This window comes from Oncorhynchus mykiss, chromosome 5 (genome assembly GCF_013265735.2).
Source record: "Oncorhynchus mykiss isolate Arlee chromosome 5, USDA_OmykA_1.1, whole genome shotgun sequence".
Taxonomy (NCBI): domain Eukaryota; kingdom Metazoa; phylum Chordata; class Actinopteri; order Salmoniformes; family Salmonidae; genus Oncorhynchus; species Oncorhynchus mykiss.
In genome coordinates this window covers 84,889,600-84,908,118 of record NC_048569.1, presented here as the reverse complement: position 1 = coordinate 84,908,118, position 18,519 = coordinate 84,889,600, and the positions used below count along the sequence as shown (strand labels likewise).

Sequence of the window (18,519 nt, the reverse complement as noted above, 5' to 3'; positions counted from 1 at the left end):
AAAAATAAAGGGAACACTTAAACAACACAATGTAACTCTAAGTCAATCACACTTCTGTGAAATCAAACTGTCCACTTAGGAAGCAACACTGACAATAAATTTCACATGCTGTTGTGCAAATGGAATAGACAACAGGTGGAAATTATAGGCAATTAGCAAGACACCCCCAATAAAGGAGTGGTTCTGCAGGTGGTGACCACAGACCACTTCTCAGTTCCTATGCTTCCTGGCTGATGTTTTGGTCACTTTTGAATGCTGGCGGTGCTTTCACTCTAGTGGTAGCATGAGACGGAGTCTACAACCCACACAAGTGGCTCAGGTAGTGCAGCTCATCCAGGATGGCACATCAATGCGAGCTGTGGCAAGAAGGTTTGCTGTGTCTGTCAGCGTAGTGTCCAGAGCATGGAGGCGCTACCAGGAGACAGGTCAGTACATCGGGAAACGTGGAGGAGGTCGGAGGAGGGCAACAACCCAGCAGCAGGACCGCCTTTGTGCAAGGAGGAGCACTGCCAGAGCCCTGCAAAATGTCCTCCAGCAGGCCACAAATGTGCATGTGTCTGCTCAAACGGTCAGAAACAGACTCCATGAGGGTGGTATGAGGACCCGACGTCCACAGGTGAGGGTTGTGCTTACAGCCCAACACCGTGCAGGACGTTTGGCATTTGCCAGAGAACACCAAGATTGGCAAATTCGCCACTGGCGCCCTGTGCTCTTCACAGATGAAAGCAGGTTCACACTGAGCACATGTGACATGAGACGCTGTGTTGAACGTTCTGCTGCCTGCAACATCCTCCAGCATGACCGGTTTGGCGGTGGGTCAGTCATGGTGTGGGGTGGCATTTCTTTGGGGGGCAGCACAGACCTCCATGTGCTCGTCAGAGGGAGCCTGACTGCCATTAGGTGCCGAGATGAGATCCTCAGACCCCTTGTGAGACCATATGCTGGTGCGGTTGACCCTGGGTTCCTCCTAATGCAAGACAATGCTAGACCTCATGTGGCTGGAGTGTCAGCAGTTCCTGCAAGAGGAAGGCATTGATGCTATGGACTGGCACGCCCGTTCCCCAGACCTGAATCCAATTGAGCACATCTGGGACATCAGGTCTCGCTCCATCCACCAACGCCACGTTGCACCACAGACTGTCCAGGAGTTGGCGGATGCTTTAGTCCAGGTCTGGGAGGAGATCCCTCAGGAGACCATCCGCCACCTCATCAGGAGCATGCCCAGGCGTTGTAGGGAGGTCATACAGGCACGTGGAGGCCACACACACTACTGAGCCTCATTTTGACTTGTTTTAAGGACATTACATCAAAGTTGGATCAGCCTGTTGTGTGGTTTTCCACTTTAATTTTGAGTGTGACTCCAAATCCAGACCTCCATGGGTTGATAAATTTGATTTCCATTGATAATTTTTGTGATTTTGTTGTCAGCACATTCAACTATGTAAATAAAAAAAGTATTTAATAAGAATATTTCATTCAGATCTAGGATGTGTTATTTTAGTGTTACCTTTATTTTTTTTAGCTGTGTGTGTGTACACACACACACACAAGTATGTGTACACCGCTTCAAATTAGTGGATTCTGCCATTTCAGCCACACCCGTTGCTGACCGGTGTATAAAATCGAGCACACAGCCATGCGATCTCCATAGATAAACAATTTGAAGGGGTCTCCACGTACTTACTGAAGAGTTCAGTGACTTTCAATGTGGCACCATCATAGGACCTTTCAGTTTGTCAAATGTCTGCCCTGCTAGAGCTGCTCCGGTCAACTGGAAGTGCTGTTATTATGAAGTGGAAACTTCTAGGAGCAAGTTCACAGAATGGGACCGCCGATTTCTGAAGTGCGTAACACGTATAAATCTCCTGTCTTCGGTTGCAACACTCACTACGAGTTCCAAACTGGAAGCCACGTCCGCACCAGAACTGTTTGTCGGGCTGAGCAGCCACACACATGCCTAAGAGTGTCTAGTGGAGTGGTGTAAGTGTCTGCTGGAGTGGTGTAAAGCTCGTGTTCTCAGGAGTAATGAATCATGCCGAATCTGGGATTTGCGGATGCTAGGGCAACGCTATCTGCCCGAATGCATAGTGCCAGCTGTAAAGGTTGGTGGAGGAGGAATAATGGTCTGGGGCTGTTTTTTCATGGTTCGGGCTAGGCCTCGTAAGTTCCAGGGAAGGGAAATCTTAATGCTACAGTATACAATGACATTGTAGATGATTCTGTACTTCACACTTTGCGGCAACCGTTTGGGTAAAGCCTTTTCCTGTTTCAGCATGACAATGCCCCCGTGCATAAAGCGAGGTCTATACAGGAAGTGTTTGTCTATCGTTTTGGAAGAACTTAATTGACCTGCAGAGCCCTGACCTCAACCCCATTGAACACCCTTGCAATGAATTGAAACGCAGACTGCGAGCCAGGTCTAATCGCCCGACACCAGTGTCTGACCTCCCTAATGCTCTTGTGGCTGAATGGAAGTCCCGGCATAAATGTTCCAACATCTAGTGGAAAGCCTTCAGAGACGAGTGGAGGCTGTTATAGCATCAAACAGTAACAGGGGGACCAACTCCATATTAATGCCCATGATTTTGGAATGAGATTTTTGACAAGCAAGGGTCTACATAATTTTGGTCATGTAGTGTATGCCATGGTCATCCTCATGACAACTCGGACTCAATCCACACATCGAGCTAGACACATACACAGCATTAGTCGTACATTGGGGTTAAATACTCTTCCTATGTCTCTTGAATGCAATAGATTGTTTTAGCTCAGAGACAAAGTGCTGGTATCTGCAAGCAGACCACTGCCAACTGCTGATTTTGAAAATGTTTTATTGTATGTCTCCCTCTTTCTGTTTTGTCCTTTAGGGAGAATCGTTTCCTATGGCACCTGCAGCTCCTGTTCCCTCAGAGCAGCTCAGAGTTCACTGAGAGAAGGTGAGTGGTGTGTGTGCCTGCCTGTCTACTTGTCCGGTAGCATCTCTGCCAGAACAGTCTTTAGGAACCCTGTTAATAGCAGTTGATGTCAAGAGTCCAGGGGTTGGAACCTGCAATAGAGAACATCCAGTTCCTTGGAGAGTGACATTAGTGCTTTCAGCACCCATGTATCTTCTAATGGTGAGGATGATTGGTGATGTAGATCGTTAGCACTCTGTATTAAAACCACTCCAAGAACTTCATCGATCTTCATCACGGTTTGACTCGTGGTTGGTTCCTTGGAACTTGATTGGTTGGTTGTTCACTCTCTTTTTGTCTGTCAATCCTTTCTTACCCTCTCTCTCGCCTCTCCATCTCTCCCCAGGGTGTCCGATGACCAAACACTTAAACAGATCCTCACCCCCTACATCCACCCTACAGAGTCTGAGCCAGTGAGACGACAAAAGTAAGAACACACCACTCTTGTATAATCTACTAATCAAATTAAACAAATGTCTAAAACAATCCAAACAAATGGTTGGCTACTGGTTGAGCTACTGTTCTTGGAGTGTATTTGAATAGCTAGTAGTATCCACGCCTTCCTGATCTGATTGACTGGTTTGGTTGTTTGGCTCTATCTTTCCTCCCTACCAGAGCCTGCCTAACGACTGCCTCACCTGTCCTCCAGGTGTTCAATAGTTGGCTACGGCTGAAAATCCATCAAGTGGTCTTGCAAGCTAGATAACAGAAAGCTAGAAACAGAGCAAACCAAGATAGACTGGTCCAGAGAGAGGAATGTCTCTGAGCTGTAGCCAGGGCCCTAATCTAGCTGGAATCTACATGCAAACAACATAATGGTCTAGCTGTGTTTCATTAGAGATTTTAAGATATAGAAATGAAATTAGGTTGTGGTTTTTGGTCGGCCACTGTAGTCTACTCAACAGCAGGAATAGAAAGTTAACAATGTGGTAATGGAGTCTGAAATCAACACCAGTTAGATGGGCAGTTTGGATGACCTACTTGTTCTGTTGTCTTGCCTGCTGTTTTCTCCTGAAATGGCTAAACAAATGTCATTACAAAACACACACGGCCTGACTGCTTGACACCACATGCAGTGTGTTAAGTACATTGCATTCACGTTCCACAGTCAACAGGAGTGGGGCACACACAGCTAATTATATTTCAGCGAATTACATGTAACTGCTGTTGAAATATTGATCACTAACAGACTGAAAGTGAAACATCGCCAGTGTGGCATACAAAAGCTGCAATTTCATTTACACTATCTACATTTTGTCCTTGAAGACAAGAAGTCATCACATTTTCTTAAAGTTGTCTTCATTATCAGTGGGGACAACCTTGCTCCCTGTATCACGGTAAATATTTATACAGTTGCTATAACATGCAAATGTTTTGGGATTGTCTCCTACTGCAGGCAGACCAGCTGTAAATTAAGTCTGTCTGCCATAAAGGAGCCCTGTACGACAGGGCTCATACTGTATTAGAGGACAAATATAGAAATGATTAAACACCCATGGTGATTTCATTAAACCTCTGTTACTGTTCCCCAGTCCAGTTCAAACTATCGTTTGACTATTTGTCTTGCAGGCTGCATAACGTTGAGCGTGTATAATTGCATTTATTTTGGGGGGTTTTCCCCTGTGAGAAGTATGCTGAAGGAAATGTGTATTTTATTTCATGATGTTGCTGTAGATTTCTTGTGGTTTTGTGCCCTCAAACATTCTGAAATTGGATTTGGTAGATCAAACCCCAAGGACTTATTTTAGCTGTGAGTAGCTCAGTAGTACCTCAGTACAGCGAGCATGCAGTTTAAAGCATTTCCTCGTCTGCCAAATTAAATACACTTCATGACCAAAAGTATGTGGACACCTGCTCGTCAAACTTCTCGTTCCAAAATCATGGGCGTTATTATGGAGTTGGTCCCCTCTTCCCTGTTATAACAGCCTCCACTCTTCTGGGAAGGTTTTCCACTAGATGTTGGAACATCTAGTGAGGTCGGGCACTGATGTTGGGGGATTAGGCCTGGCTCACAGTCTGCATTCCAATTCATCCCAAATGTGTTCAATGGGGTTGAGGTCAGGGCTCTGCAGGCCAATCAAGTTCTTAGGCTTGTGTGCGGCTGTTCGGCCATGGAAACATATTTCATGAAGCTCCAGACTAACAGTTCTTGTGCTGACGTTGCTTCCGGTGGTAGTTTGCAACCGAGCACAGATGATTTTTACGTGCTGAATGCTTTAGCACTCGGCGGTACCGTTCTGTGCGCTTGTGTGGCCTACCACTTCGCGGCTGAGACGTCTAAGAGCAACAACTTTTCCACTTCACAATAACAACACAGTTGACCGGGGCAGCTCTAGCAGGGCAGAAATTTGACGAACTGACTTGTTGGAAAGGTGGCATCCTATGACGGTGCCATGTTGAAAGTCACTGAGCACTTCAGTAAGGCCATTCTACTGCCAATGTTTGTCAATGGAGATTGCATGGCAGTGAGCTCGATTTTTATACACCTGTCAGCAAGGATGTTGCTGAAATACCCGAATCCATTAATTTGAGGGGTGTCCACACACTTTTGTAATTATGGTGTATCTAGGTATATTCAATAGGAATGTGCCTATCAGCAGGGGGAAAATGCTAACATATTATTATGATGGATAGTGAAATTGTAAATTATGCAATGAGCTATATGCCATTTAAAATGGAGACACTCACTGTGGACATTGACATCCCTTTCCATACAATACTTGATCGCAAATCATCCTCGCGTTGGTTGGAAACGAATACAAAGTCTGGCATCGCAAGCAATTCCTCCGTGCCAATTATGTGGCAACGCTCCTTGTGGTTAACTGGCATCATGCACATCGATTCCATAACTGTCTGGATTCTCTAGAAATGTTTTTGTTTGCTCAAAGAAGCAGAATGCCATCAATCTTGTCTGGTGGTTGGCTCGTTAGTAAATAGAATACAGACCGTGTAAACCACTATGTCACTGTTGGCCCCCGACACCTCCCAGCTGTGTGTTGCCTTCCTTCCCTGGCCTGACTGGTACGATGGATGACACACTGCTTGGTCTAGGCTCACAGTAGGAATGTTGTGCAAAAAGGGACGACTGAATGACATAAACTAAACACAATGATTGATCGGCCGATTTAAAAAGAATATATATATATTTTTGTAATAATGACAATTACAACAATACTGAATGAACACTTATTTTAACTTAATATAATACATCAATAAAATCAATTTAGCCTCAAATAAATAATGACACCTGTTCAATTTGGTTTAAATAATGCAAAAACAAAGTGTTGGAGAAGAAAGTAAAAGTGCAATATGTGCCATGTAAGAAAGCTAACGTTGAAATTCCTTGCTCAGAACATGAGAACATATGAAAGCTGGTGGTTCCTTTTAACATGAGTCTTCAATATTCCCAGGTAATAAGTTTTAGGTTGTAGTTATTATAGGACTATTTCTCTCTCTACCATTTGTATATCATTAACCTTTGACTATTGGATGTTGTTATAGGCACTTTAGTATTGCCAGTGTAACAGTATAGCTTCCGTCCCCCTCCTCGCTCCTCCCTGGGCTCGAACCAGGAACACAACGACAACAGCCACCCTCGAAGCAGCGTTACCCATGCAGAGCAAGGTGAACAACCACTCCAAGTCTCAGAGCGAGTGACGTTTGAAACGCCATTAGCGCGCACCCTGCTAACTAGCTAGCCATTTCACAACGGTTACACCAGCCTAATCTCAGGAGTTGATAGGCTTGAAGTCATAAACAGCGCAATGCTTGACGCACAACGAAGAGCTGTTGGCAAAACGCACAAAAGTGCTGTTTGAATGAATGCTTACGAGCCTGCTGCTGCCTACCACCGCTCAGACTGCTCTATCAAATCAGACTTAGTTATAACATAATGACACACAGAAATACGAGCCTTAGGTCATTAATATGGTAGAATCCGGAAACTATCATCTCAAAAACAAGACGTTTATTCTTTCAGTGAAATACGGAACCGTGGCAATCCTAAGTCTAAATATTCCTGTTACATTGCACAACCTTCAATGTTATGTCATAATTACGTAAAATTCTGGCAAATTAGGCGGCCCAAACTGTTGCATATACACTGACTCTGTGTGCAATGAACGCAAGAGAAGTGACACAATTTCACCTGGTTAATATTGCCTGCTAACCTGGATTTCTTTAAGCTAAATATGCAGGTTTAAAAATATATACTTCTGTGTATTGATTTTAAGAAAGGCATTGATGTTCATGGTTAGGTACACATTGGAGCAACGATACGCACCGCATCGATTATATGCAACGCTGGACACGATAGATAAACTAGTAATATCATCAACCATGTGTAGTTAACTAGTGATTATGATTGTTTTTTATAAGAAGTTTAATGCTAGCTAGCAACTTACCGTGGCTTACTGCATTCGCGTAACAGGCAGTCTCCTCGTGGAGTGCAATGAGAGGCAGGTGGTTAGAGCGTTGGACTAGTTAACTGTAAGGTTGCAAGATTGAATCCCCCAAGCTGACAAGGTGAAAATCTGTTGTTCTGGCCCTGAACGAGGCAGTTAACCCACCGTTCCTAGGCCGTCATTGAAAATAAGAATGTGTTGTTAACGGATTTGCCTAGTTAAATAAAAGTGTATAAAAAAATAGGCCAATGCTCTCCCCTCGCCGCCTCGACACCGCACTCTCGCCGCGTGCTGGCTAAGGACCTTTGCTTAGTCTGGCCTCATTGGTTCCCAGTGTAGACTGTGTATAGGAGGCTCAGGCAGCATGTTAGTCACCTGTAGCGGAGAGAGTCCCAGCCTGTGGCGGAGAGAGTCCCAGCCTGTGGCGGAGAGAGTCCCAGCCTGTGGCGGAGAGAGTCCCAGCCTGTGGCGGAGAGAGTCCCAGCCGCGCTCAGTCATTGTAGTCTTTGTTTTGTGACGCCTCGTTGACCCCTCTTCAGAAAATAAGTGGAAATGTGTGCACTTCTAAACCCTATCCACAGCCCTGTGTTACTGTATGTGTGTGTCTATAAAAAAGCTGATTTTGATACCTTCTCGAACCCTGACCCATTTTCATTTGTCTTTCAGGTTGAAGATGTACGTCCACAGCCCATTTGATCACATCAGGGTCTTCATGAAGGCTGAGGGCAGGAAGGCCAACTCTGTGAGGTATGAATGACTCTAATGCTAAGAGATTCTCCATTTGAAAGTGCTTTTTTTGGGGGTCCAGAATTGAGCTTAATATGGGTCTGGGAAACTGATGTTAAATGTGCCCAAATTGGACCTCAGTTCAGCACTGTCCATTCCATTGATATTAATGAATTGTCTCATCAGATTGTTCCAGCAACCAAAGTTCTAATTTCAACACAAAGATTTGTAATCTCATCAAAAGTCTTGTCAGAATCCTGTCAGCACTCAGGCATTCTGTCCATGTGACCGTTCTGTTTCCGCCTGTTTCGCCGGCCTCGCCACTCTCGTGATGGATTTATCCCGCATGTATGAAATCGACTTAATGGGTTTATGAAGATGACATCACTCGCCTTGTAAATTCCTGCTGAGCTATGCAGTGCGAAAGCAGAGATTTTAATTTCCCCCGGCCTAATTCTTTGTGCTGTAATTCCAGTTGATTCCACATTTTGGGAATGCCGTAGATCAGTTGGACACAGACATGCTTTGTGTGGGAAGGGGATGGTGCTGGTTTTGATGGCACACATTTGCCTCGCCCAGTCCTTGGCTGTCACCCATTTCCACTTAGTCATAGAGAAAGTTGATCTTCTACACTCATATCCTGCTGTGCCCTCTGACCACACAACTTCAGTCTACAAATCCACCAGCCCCCTTACTTACCCTTCTAATGTGAAGGTACTTGTTCTTCGCAAATAGAATCAACATGACAGTGAGTCTCCCCTGGCCCAAATCACTCCTGAGATGGTCCTTTAGGTTACTTACCACAAGCTTCATCTACGCGTGTGCACATGGGTGGAGTGGGATTTTTTGGGGAATAGTGGACACCTTTTGGTAACCTGATATCCTTGCTGGTCCCACTCCCATTCACAAGGGGGCGATGCCAACGTTATTTCTATTTGAGTATTTTGTGAAAGCAAGGGAAAGTCACCTTCCCTTGCTAGTAGCAGCCTGGCTATTCGTCCTTAGCCTCGTTAAAAAACATACGCTATCTAGTAGCCATTTTAGCTTCCCACATCTCCATGTGAAAAAATCTGATCATAGCTATAAAAAAAATCATCTGCCCTGGCAAATATTCTTATACCTGCTGGTGTAACCTAAAACATTTATCTCAGTTTGATATGCTGTTTATGTATTCATTCTGATAGCAGCTAAAAATAGATCATGTTTTGGTCATGGAGAAAAAGCACATGGCTAGCTAGCTGGCTACAATAGCCTGTTTGTTTGGTTTACTGTTTGAACAGTCGCTGAGATTATATTTGGTTATCAATGCTTTGATGAATAGCCTGTAGACCAGATCAAGGAACCAAGCAACAACACTGCCCCCATGGCTGCAGAAGGAATGATACGGTGTCTCAATTGTCAGGTAGTAAAAAAGTATGTTGAATGCCAGAGCGTATTACAAGGATCCGCCCCTTTTGTGACGGAATTGACTTTGCAACACCGAGTCTTGCGTCTGCCCAGAGCGAATAGTAAACTTGAATCCTTTAGTTAGTGATGGGTATCCCAGGAGGCTCCTCTTGTCAGTCATCTCGGACTCTTTTCTGTTCTTTGGGATACAAAGTAAGTATCACACAGACCAGGGGCATCAATCAGATCCCCGTCAGGTAATGTACGCGTAGTGATAACGGCATGTTAAACCTCAGGATTTTCTACGAATTTTCACCCTTGAATTGTTTCCCTGGAGTGTGTGGATTCCTCCAGCCTTGAGGCCTTATTGCCCACTAGTCCAGTAAGGACACACTCTATTAACCGTGTGGCTGTGGGTTGTCCTTTAACCTCAACCCTTAAATATGTGTGTGTACTAAATGGCATCCTATTCCCTATATAGTGCACTGCTTTTGGCTAGAGCCCTATGGGCCTTGTTTTAAAAGTAGTGCACCATTTAACTAATCGAGTATCATTTGGGATGCAGCCAGGGTGTAGATGAGGGGAGGGGAGGGGAGGGGGGGGGGGGGGGGGGGGGGGGCAGCTGGCTGGCAGCAGAAAGGGAAAAGCAGCGACCTGCCCCCTGCTATGACTAATGGAGATATTCATCCATCAACACCACGTCCTCTCACCAACCTACTGCCTGTTAACGACACATACACAGGAAGATGTGGGTAGGAGAGGTGTTGCAAACTTCAGAAATGGGTTCCTGTCAGCATCATGGTAGACGTCAGTGAAGCGCTGAGTGTGTTAATGAGTTATGTTGCATTACCCTAGCGGCTAGCCCACCCCGCGACACAGTGCTAGCTAGTAAAGTAGGGAGGAGAACAATACCAGAGGTGTGACTCTTACTTTCTCCATTAGCTCATCATCACCCCCCCCCCCACACACACACACACACACACACACACTATTGATGGTCGTTGGTATAGGGCTCTATAATGGCCTACCATTACGTGCGCCATTTTACTTTTATTTCATGTTTATGATCAACATTATGGTGTTTTAGTAGGACAGACATGTTCTCCCGTGGCCAAGGTGGAATTGGCTCATAATATCAGCAAGGTACAGTTACATAACAGGGCAGAGGCTGGAGCAGGGTATAATGTGGAGGGAACAAGCCATAACTGTAATGTGAAGAGGGGCCCTGGGCTCCTGACAGGGGTCACATCCTATTGAAGGGCTCCCAAAAGGTGGTCAGTGCATCCCAAGCATGTCTGGGCCTCTCAGTGCATCCCTCCTCTGCAACCCTGTGATTACATGTTATGATGTAATTCTGTTCGCTGGGACTGGATACACAATATGGCTAGTTTTACTTATAGTACAAATTGCTGTCGGATTCAGACCACCTAGAGGTGAAAAACGCACACCTATTTGGGCGAGGTGCTGGCTAGCGGAGTGGAACACTTCAAAATAAATGAAGGCGAGCCTCATGCTCTAGGAGCTCAGATGCAAAAATATTTATGACCAATGTTCCGACAGACAAGCTGTCTTCATCCGTGTATAATGACAAACACCCGCGGGGTGACATATTTATATAGTGTCAAAAGACACACAGGTGTCTAATCAAATTTTATTTGTCACATACACATGGTTAGCAGATGTTAATGCGAGTGTAGCGAAATGCTTGTGCTTCTAGTTCTGACAATGCAGTAATAACCAACAAGTAATCTAGCTAACAATTCCAAAACTACTACCTTATAGACACAAGTGTAAGGGGATAAAGAATATGTACATAAAGATATATGAATGAGTGATGGTACAGAGCAGCATAGGCAAGATACAGTAGATGGTATTGAGTGCAGTATATACATATGAGATGAGTATGTAAACAAAGTGGCATAGTTAAAGTGGCTAGTGATACATGTATTACATAAAGATGCAGTAGATGATATAGAGTACAGTATATACGTATACATATGAGATGAATAATGTAGGGTATGTAAACATTATATTAGGTAGCATTGTTTAAAGTGGCTAGTGATATATTTTACATAATTTCCCATCAATTCCCATTATTAAAGTGGCTGGAGTTGAGTCAGTGTGTTGGCAGCAGCCACTCAATGTTAGTGGTGGCTGTTTAACAGTCTGATGGCCTTGAGATAGAAGCTGTTTTTCAGTCTCTCGGTCCCAGCTTTGATGCACCTGTACTGACCTCGCCTTCTGGATGATAGCGGGGTGAACAGGCAGTGGCTCGGGTGGTTGTTGTCCTTGATGACCTTTATGGCCTTCCTGTGACATCGGGTGGTGTAGGTGTCCTGGAGGGCAGGTAGTTTGCCCCCGGTGATGCGTTGTGCAGACCTCACTACCCTCTGGAGAGCCTTACGGTTGTGGGCGGATCAGTTGCCGTACCAGGTGGTGATACAGCACGACAGGATGCTCTCGATTGTGCATCTGTAGAAGTTTGTGAGTGCTTTTCCCTTTCTGCTGCCAGCCAGCTGCCCCCCCCCCCCCCCCCCTCCCCTCCCCTCCCCTCCCCTCCCCTCGCCTTCTTCACGATGCTGTCTGTGTGGGCGGACCAATTCAATTTGTCTGTGATGTGTACGCCGAGGAACTTAAAACTTACTACCCTCTCCACTACTGTTCCATCGATGTGGATAGGGGGGTGTTCCCTCTGCTGTTTCCTGAAGTCCACAATCATCTCCTTAGTTTTGTTGACGTTGAGTGTGAGGTTATTTTCCTGACACCACACTCCGAGGGCCCTCACCTCCTCCCTGTAGGCCGTCTCGTCGTTGTTGGTAATCAAGCCTACCACTGTTGTGTCGTCCGCAAACTTGATGATTGAGTTCGAGGCGTGCGTGGCCACGCAGTCATGGGTGAACAGGGAGTACAGGAGATGGCTCAGAACGCACCCTTGTGGGGCCCCAGTGTTGAGGATCAGCGGGGTGGAAATATTGTTGCCTACCCTCACCACCTGGGGGCGGCCCGTCAGGAAGTCCAGTACCCAGTTGCACAGGGCGGGGTCGAGACCCAGGGTCTCGAGCTTGATGGCGAGCTTGGAGGGCACTATGGTGTTAAATGCCGAGCTGTAGTCGATGAACAGCATTCTCACATAGGTATTCCTCATGTCCAGATGGGTTAGGGCAGTGTGCAGTGTGGTTGAGATTGCATCGTCTGTGGACCTATTTGGGCGGTAAGCAAATTGGAGTGGGTCTAGGGTGTCAGGTAGGGTGGAGGTGATATGGTCCTTGACTAGTCTCTCAAAGCACTTCATGATGACGGAAGTGAGTGCTACAGGGCGGTAGTTGTTTAGCTCAGTTACCTTAGCTTTCTTGGGAACAGGAACAATGGTGGCCCTCTTGAAGCATGTGGGAACAACAGACTGGGATAGGGATTGATTGAATATGTCCGTAAACACACCAGTCAGCTGGTCTGCGCATGCTCTGAGGGCGCGGCTGGGGATGCCGTCTGGGCCTGCAGCCTTGCGAGGGTTGACACGTTTAAATGTTTTCCTCACGTCAGCTGCAGTGAAGGAGAGTCCGCATGTTTTAGTTGCGGGCCGTGTCAGTTGCACTGTATTGTCCTCAAAGCGGGCAAAAAAGTTACTTAGTCTGCCTGGGAGCAAGACATCCTGGTCCGTGACGGGGCTGGTTTTCTTTTTGTAATCTGTGATTGACTGTAGACCCTGCCACATACCTCTTGTGTCTGAGCCGTTGAATTGAGATTCTACTTTGTCTCTATACTGACGCTTAGCTTGTTTGATTGCCTTGCGGGGGGAATAGTTACACTGTTTGTATTCGGTCATGTTTCCGGTCACCTTGCCCTGATTAAAAGCAGTGGTTCGCGCTTTCAGTTTCACGTGAATGCTGTCATCAATCCACGGTTTCTGGTTTGGGAATGTTTTAATCGTTGCTATGGGAACGACATCTTCAATCTTCATCTTCAATTCTAATGAACTCGCTCACCGAATCGGCGTATTCGTCTATGTAGTTGTCTGACGCAATACGAAACATATCCCAGTCCACGTGATGGAAGCAGTCTTTGAGTGTGGAATCAGATTGGTCGGACCAGTGTTGAACAGACCTCAGCGCGGGAGCTTCTTGTTTTAGTTTCTGTCTGTAGGCAGGGATCAACAAAATGGAGTCGTGGTCAGCTTTTCCGAAAGGAGAGCGGGGCAGGGCCTTATATGCGTCGCGGAAGTTAGAATAGCAATGATCCAAGGTTTTTCCAGCCCTGGTTGCGCAATTGATATGCTGATACAATTTAGGGAGTCTTGTTTTCAGATTAGCCTTGTTAAAATCCCCAGCTACAATGAATGCAGCCTCCGGATATATGGATTCCAATTTGCAAAGAGTCAAATAAAGTTTGTTCAGAGCCATCGATGTGTCTGCTTGGAGGGGAATATATACGGCTGTGATTATAATCGAAGAGAATTCCCTTGGTAGATAATGCGTTCGACATTTGATTGTGAGGAATTCTAAATCAGGTGAACAGAAGGATTTGAGTTCCTGTATGTTGTTGTGGCCACACCACGTCACGTTAACCATGAAGCATACGCCCCCGCCCCTCTTCTTACCAGGAAGATGTTTGTTTCTGTCGGCGCGATGCGTGGAGAAACCAGCTGGCTGCACCGACTTCGATAGCGTCTCTCCAGTGAGCCATGTTTCCGTGAAGCAAAGAACGTTAGTCTCTGATGTCCCTCTGGAATGCTACCCTTGCTCGGATTTCATCAACCTTGTTGTCAAGAGACTGGACATTGGCAAAAAGAATGCTAGGGAGTGGTGCACGATGTGCCCGTCTCCGGAGTCTGACCAGAAGACCGCTCCGTTTCCCCCTTTTACGAAGTCGTTTTTTTGGGTTGCCGGCTGGGATCCATTCCGTTGTCCTGGGTGAAAGGCAGAACACAGGATCCGCTTCGTGAAAATCATATTCTTGGTTGTACTGATGGTGAGTTGACGCTGCTCTTATGTTCAGTAGTTCTTCTCGACTGTATGTAATGAAACCTAAGATGACCTGGGGTACCAATGTAAGAAATAACACGTAAAAAAACAAAATCATGGCCGAGTGTAGCCTGATATCATTGGTTAATTGTCATACATTAAATCAAATCAAATTTATTTATATAGCCCTTCGTACATCAGCTGATATCTCAAAGTACAGAAAACAAGCCTAAAACCCCAAACAGCAAGCAATGCAGGTGTAGAAGCACGGTGGCTAGGAAAAACTCCCTAGAAAGGCCAAAACCTAGGAAGAAACCTAGAGAGGAACCAGGCTATGTGGGGTGGCCAGTCCTCTTCTGGCTGAGCCGGGTGGAGATTTGAACATCTTGGCCATGTTCTGTTATAATGTTCATAAATGACCAGCATGGTCGAATAATAATAAGGCAGAACAGTTGAAACTGGATCAGCAGCACGGCCAGGTGGACTGGGGACAGCAAGGAGTCATCATGTCAGGTAGTCCTGGGGCATGGTCCTAGGGCTCAGGTCCTCCGAGAGAGAGAAAGAAAGAGAAGGAGAGAATTAGAGAAAACACACTTAAATTCACACAGGACACCGAATAGGACAGGAGAAGTACTCCAGATATAACAAACTGACCCTAGCCCCCCGACACATAAACTACTGCAGCATAAATACTGGAGGCTGAGACAGGAGGGGTCAGGAGACACTGTGGCCCCATCCGAGGACACCCCCGGACAGGGCCAAACAGGAAGGATATAACCCCACCCACTTTGCCAAAGCACAGCCCCCACACCACTAGAATAGCATACAAAAAACATACAAAAAACAAATGGGTAGCGTACGATTATAGATACAATTTGGCTACATAAGCCTACAAACATTTACAATAGCATAATCACAAGAATGGCTTCAGATCAAAGTCTATGTTGAGACCGAAGGGAGCAAGGGTCTTTAAACAAAAAATTCTAAAGGTTTTTGGATTAAAGCAGAAGGATGGGGCTGGAGAAATGTAAGCACGCTTCATATTTGGATCTATGCATGCAATGGTCGATGAGCTCAACATGTACTGTAAATGTTGTAAAATGCACCTTTAAGTTGGGGTTCATAGAGCGCTGGCTACCTTCAGGTTTAGGTTTAAGCCGTGAGATTTGGACAGAACAGTACAGGCCCCGGGTCAATCTGCCCCTGTGTTGAATTTCTTACAAAATGTCTGCCGGAATATCAAGTATGAATCAAATAAATGGTTGCTCCTGTACTAAATATAGCTGTGTAACTAGTAAACATCCTCTTACTTGAAGAGAAGCAGCCCGAGCGTCAAGAGCCCTAACACTGGCCTCCCGAGCGAAACAGTGGTCTAAGACACTGCATCGCTGTGCCACTGGAGATCCTGGTTCGAGTCCAGGCTGTCGCAGCCGGCCGCGACTGGGAGACCCATGGGGCTGGGCGGTACACAACTGGCCCAGCGTCGTCCAGGTTAGGGGGTTTGGCCGGATGGGATGTCCTTTGTCCCATCGCGCACTAGCGACTCCTGTGGCGGCCCGGCGCAGTGCACGCTGACAGTCGCCAGGTGCACAGTGTTTCCTCCGACACATTGTTGTGGCTGGCTTACAGTTTTTTGGGGGCATTGTGTCAAGAAGCAGTAGGGTTGTGTTTCGGAGGACACATGGCTCTCAACCTTTGCCTCTCCCAAGTCCGTACGGGAGTTCTAGGGATGAGGAAAACGGGGGTAAAAAAAAAGCCCTAACCTCTCGGGCTGGATGTTTATTTATTTAATACCTTTTTGAAATGTAGATTCTTTTTTTTCTATTCATTCCACTCGTTTGGATCCAGAGGATGTCCTTCCCTTTGTCTGCTCGCTGCAGAGTAGAGCAGAGACCCAATGAGCAGCTGGGCTGTCCAGCCTGACAAGGAGAAATGCTGCCTAGTTTAAAATATCAAACACACACTGCAGAAGACAGTGAGGGGGGAAAGTTAGTGGTGGTGGTTTATCATCTGTTTTCTCCCCTAGAGATGGTCTGAGCCCCTTAAATCACAGGCAGCTGTAACGTTCCTTTAGTTATCCCATCGACTACGCTCTCTCCTCACATCTGTGGTGTGATGTTCCAACCCTCTCCTTAAGGCATCCGCATGCTTCCTAGCCGCAACAGTTCTTTATAGCTTGTGCATACAGTGAATTCAGAAAGTATTCGGACCCCTGACTTTATCCACATTTTGTTAGGTTACAGCCATATTCTAAAATGGATTAAATCGTTTCCCCCCCTCTCATCAATCTACACACAATACCCCATAATGACGAAGCAAAAACAGGTTTTTAGAAATTTTTGCAAATGTATGAAAAAACAACCAAAATATCACATTTACATAAGTATTCAGACCCTTTACTCAGTACTTTGTCGAAGCACCTTTGGCAGCTATTACAGCCTTTGAAGCACCTTTGGCAGCGATTACAGTTTGATCGGGTTCAAGTCAGGTCTTTTGCCCGGCCACTCGAGGACATTCAGAGATGCCACTGTGTGCTTAGGGGCGCATTGTCCTTTTGAAAGGTGAACCTTCGCCCCAGTTTGAGGTCCTTAGCGCTCTGGGGCCTTCCACGATTGCTCAGTTTGGCTGGGCGGCCAGTTCTAGGAAAAGGTTCCAAACTTCTATTTAAGAATGATGGAGGCCACTGTGTTCTCGGGGACCTTCAATGCTGCAGACATTTCTTTGGTACCCTTCCCCTGATTTGAGCCTTGACCAAATCCTGTCTCGGAGCTCTATGGACAATTCCTTCGACCTCATGGCTTGGTTTTTGCTCTGACATGCACTGTCAATTGTGGGACCTTGTATAGACAGGTGTTTGCTTTTCCAATTCATGTCCAATCAATTGAATTTACCAAGGATGATCTATGGAAACAGGATGCACCTGAGCTCAATTTTGAGTCTTACAACAAAGGGTCTGAATACTTATGTAAATATATTCTTTTTATTAGCAAAAAATTCTCAACCTGTTTTCTCTTTGTCGTTATGGAGTATTCTGTGTAGATTGCTGTGGATTTATTTAATGTTTTAGAATTAGACTAACGTGGAAAAAGTCAAGGGATCTGAATACTTTCCTGAAGGCACTGTATATTATGATGACATGCTTGTATTCAGTCTCTTGGTATTGCTATGGCAAATGATTTGTATTGTTATTAATACAGTTGGGTAATGATTATAAGAATCTTACCTAAAGGATGCAACCACAGACCTAACCACAGTCTGGTAAAGCATCCACCTACACATAGCTGTGGTTTGCTGCCTCTTCTCTTATAACCTGAACTGAAGTGCTCTGATTCTGTATCCATATTTCTCTAGCTCACGTAAGGTGGCTGTGATTTGGACCCCTTTGTGGTTTGGATCCGCTTAGCTTAGTTAAGAGAATCTGTCAGTTCACCGACATTGGACAATTATTTTACAGCCCCCCCCCCCCCCCACACACACACCCTCTAAATTACAACAAAGGAATTCCCTCTGAAGTAACTCCTGATCAGAGCACTGGACTCACTCTGCTCAGGACTCATTCTATTTTGTATTTGCGTAGAACGTTCTAGAATTTAACATCATTCAAGAAGATTCTGAGCACAGTTCATCTTCTCTCGGACCAAAGTCCCTCGGGCTAGTAACACCCACTCGAGCGTCAGTTATTTGGCTGTGGTCCTGACCATATCTCACTTCTCTCATCCTTCCTGGCCAAATGCTGCAGCTACCTACTCATCCTTCAGTAATAATAGTTAGGTAGCTGTTGGAAAATAATGGGAACCTCCTGGAGCTTCTACAGAACCCAACAGTAAACTGTGAGTGTATTCTCGCTCTTCTGGTGGTAATGGCTCTTAGAGACACATGCATGTACATGAGAACACACAACCGCCACATTTCCCAGAGGAAGTCTGTCCGGATACTGAGGTTTATTTGCCTCTTACAAGAGAAGTTTTGTAGATGTGCCAACTGACAGGAGTATGAGTTGCAGCTCTCATCTCTCGATCACTTTCCCTCCCTCCCTCCGAGTCTGTCTCTTCCTGATCCTGCCGCAGCAGGAAATGCCAACAGATATTGTTG

The 18,519-nt window shown here is 45.7% G+C and overlaps 1 protein-coding gene across 1 annotated transcript in view; it reads left to right on the top strand.

Annotated features, from left to right (window-relative positions):
• The window catches only part of znhit6 (zinc finger HIT-type containing 6), a 53,120-nt gene that overhangs the window by 25,004 nt on the left and 9,597 nt on the right, over window positions 1-18,519 (top strand). The window contains exons 6-8 of the mRNA XM_021604591.2: window positions 2,868-2,936; window positions 3,301-3,381; window positions 8,024-8,104. Coding sequence (XP_021460266.2) covers window positions 2,868-2,936; window positions 3,301-3,381; window positions 8,024-8,104 — 231 coding nt within the window. The remainder of the gene's footprint in view (window positions 1-2,867; window positions 2,937-3,300; window positions 3,382-8,023; window positions 8,105-18,519) is intronic.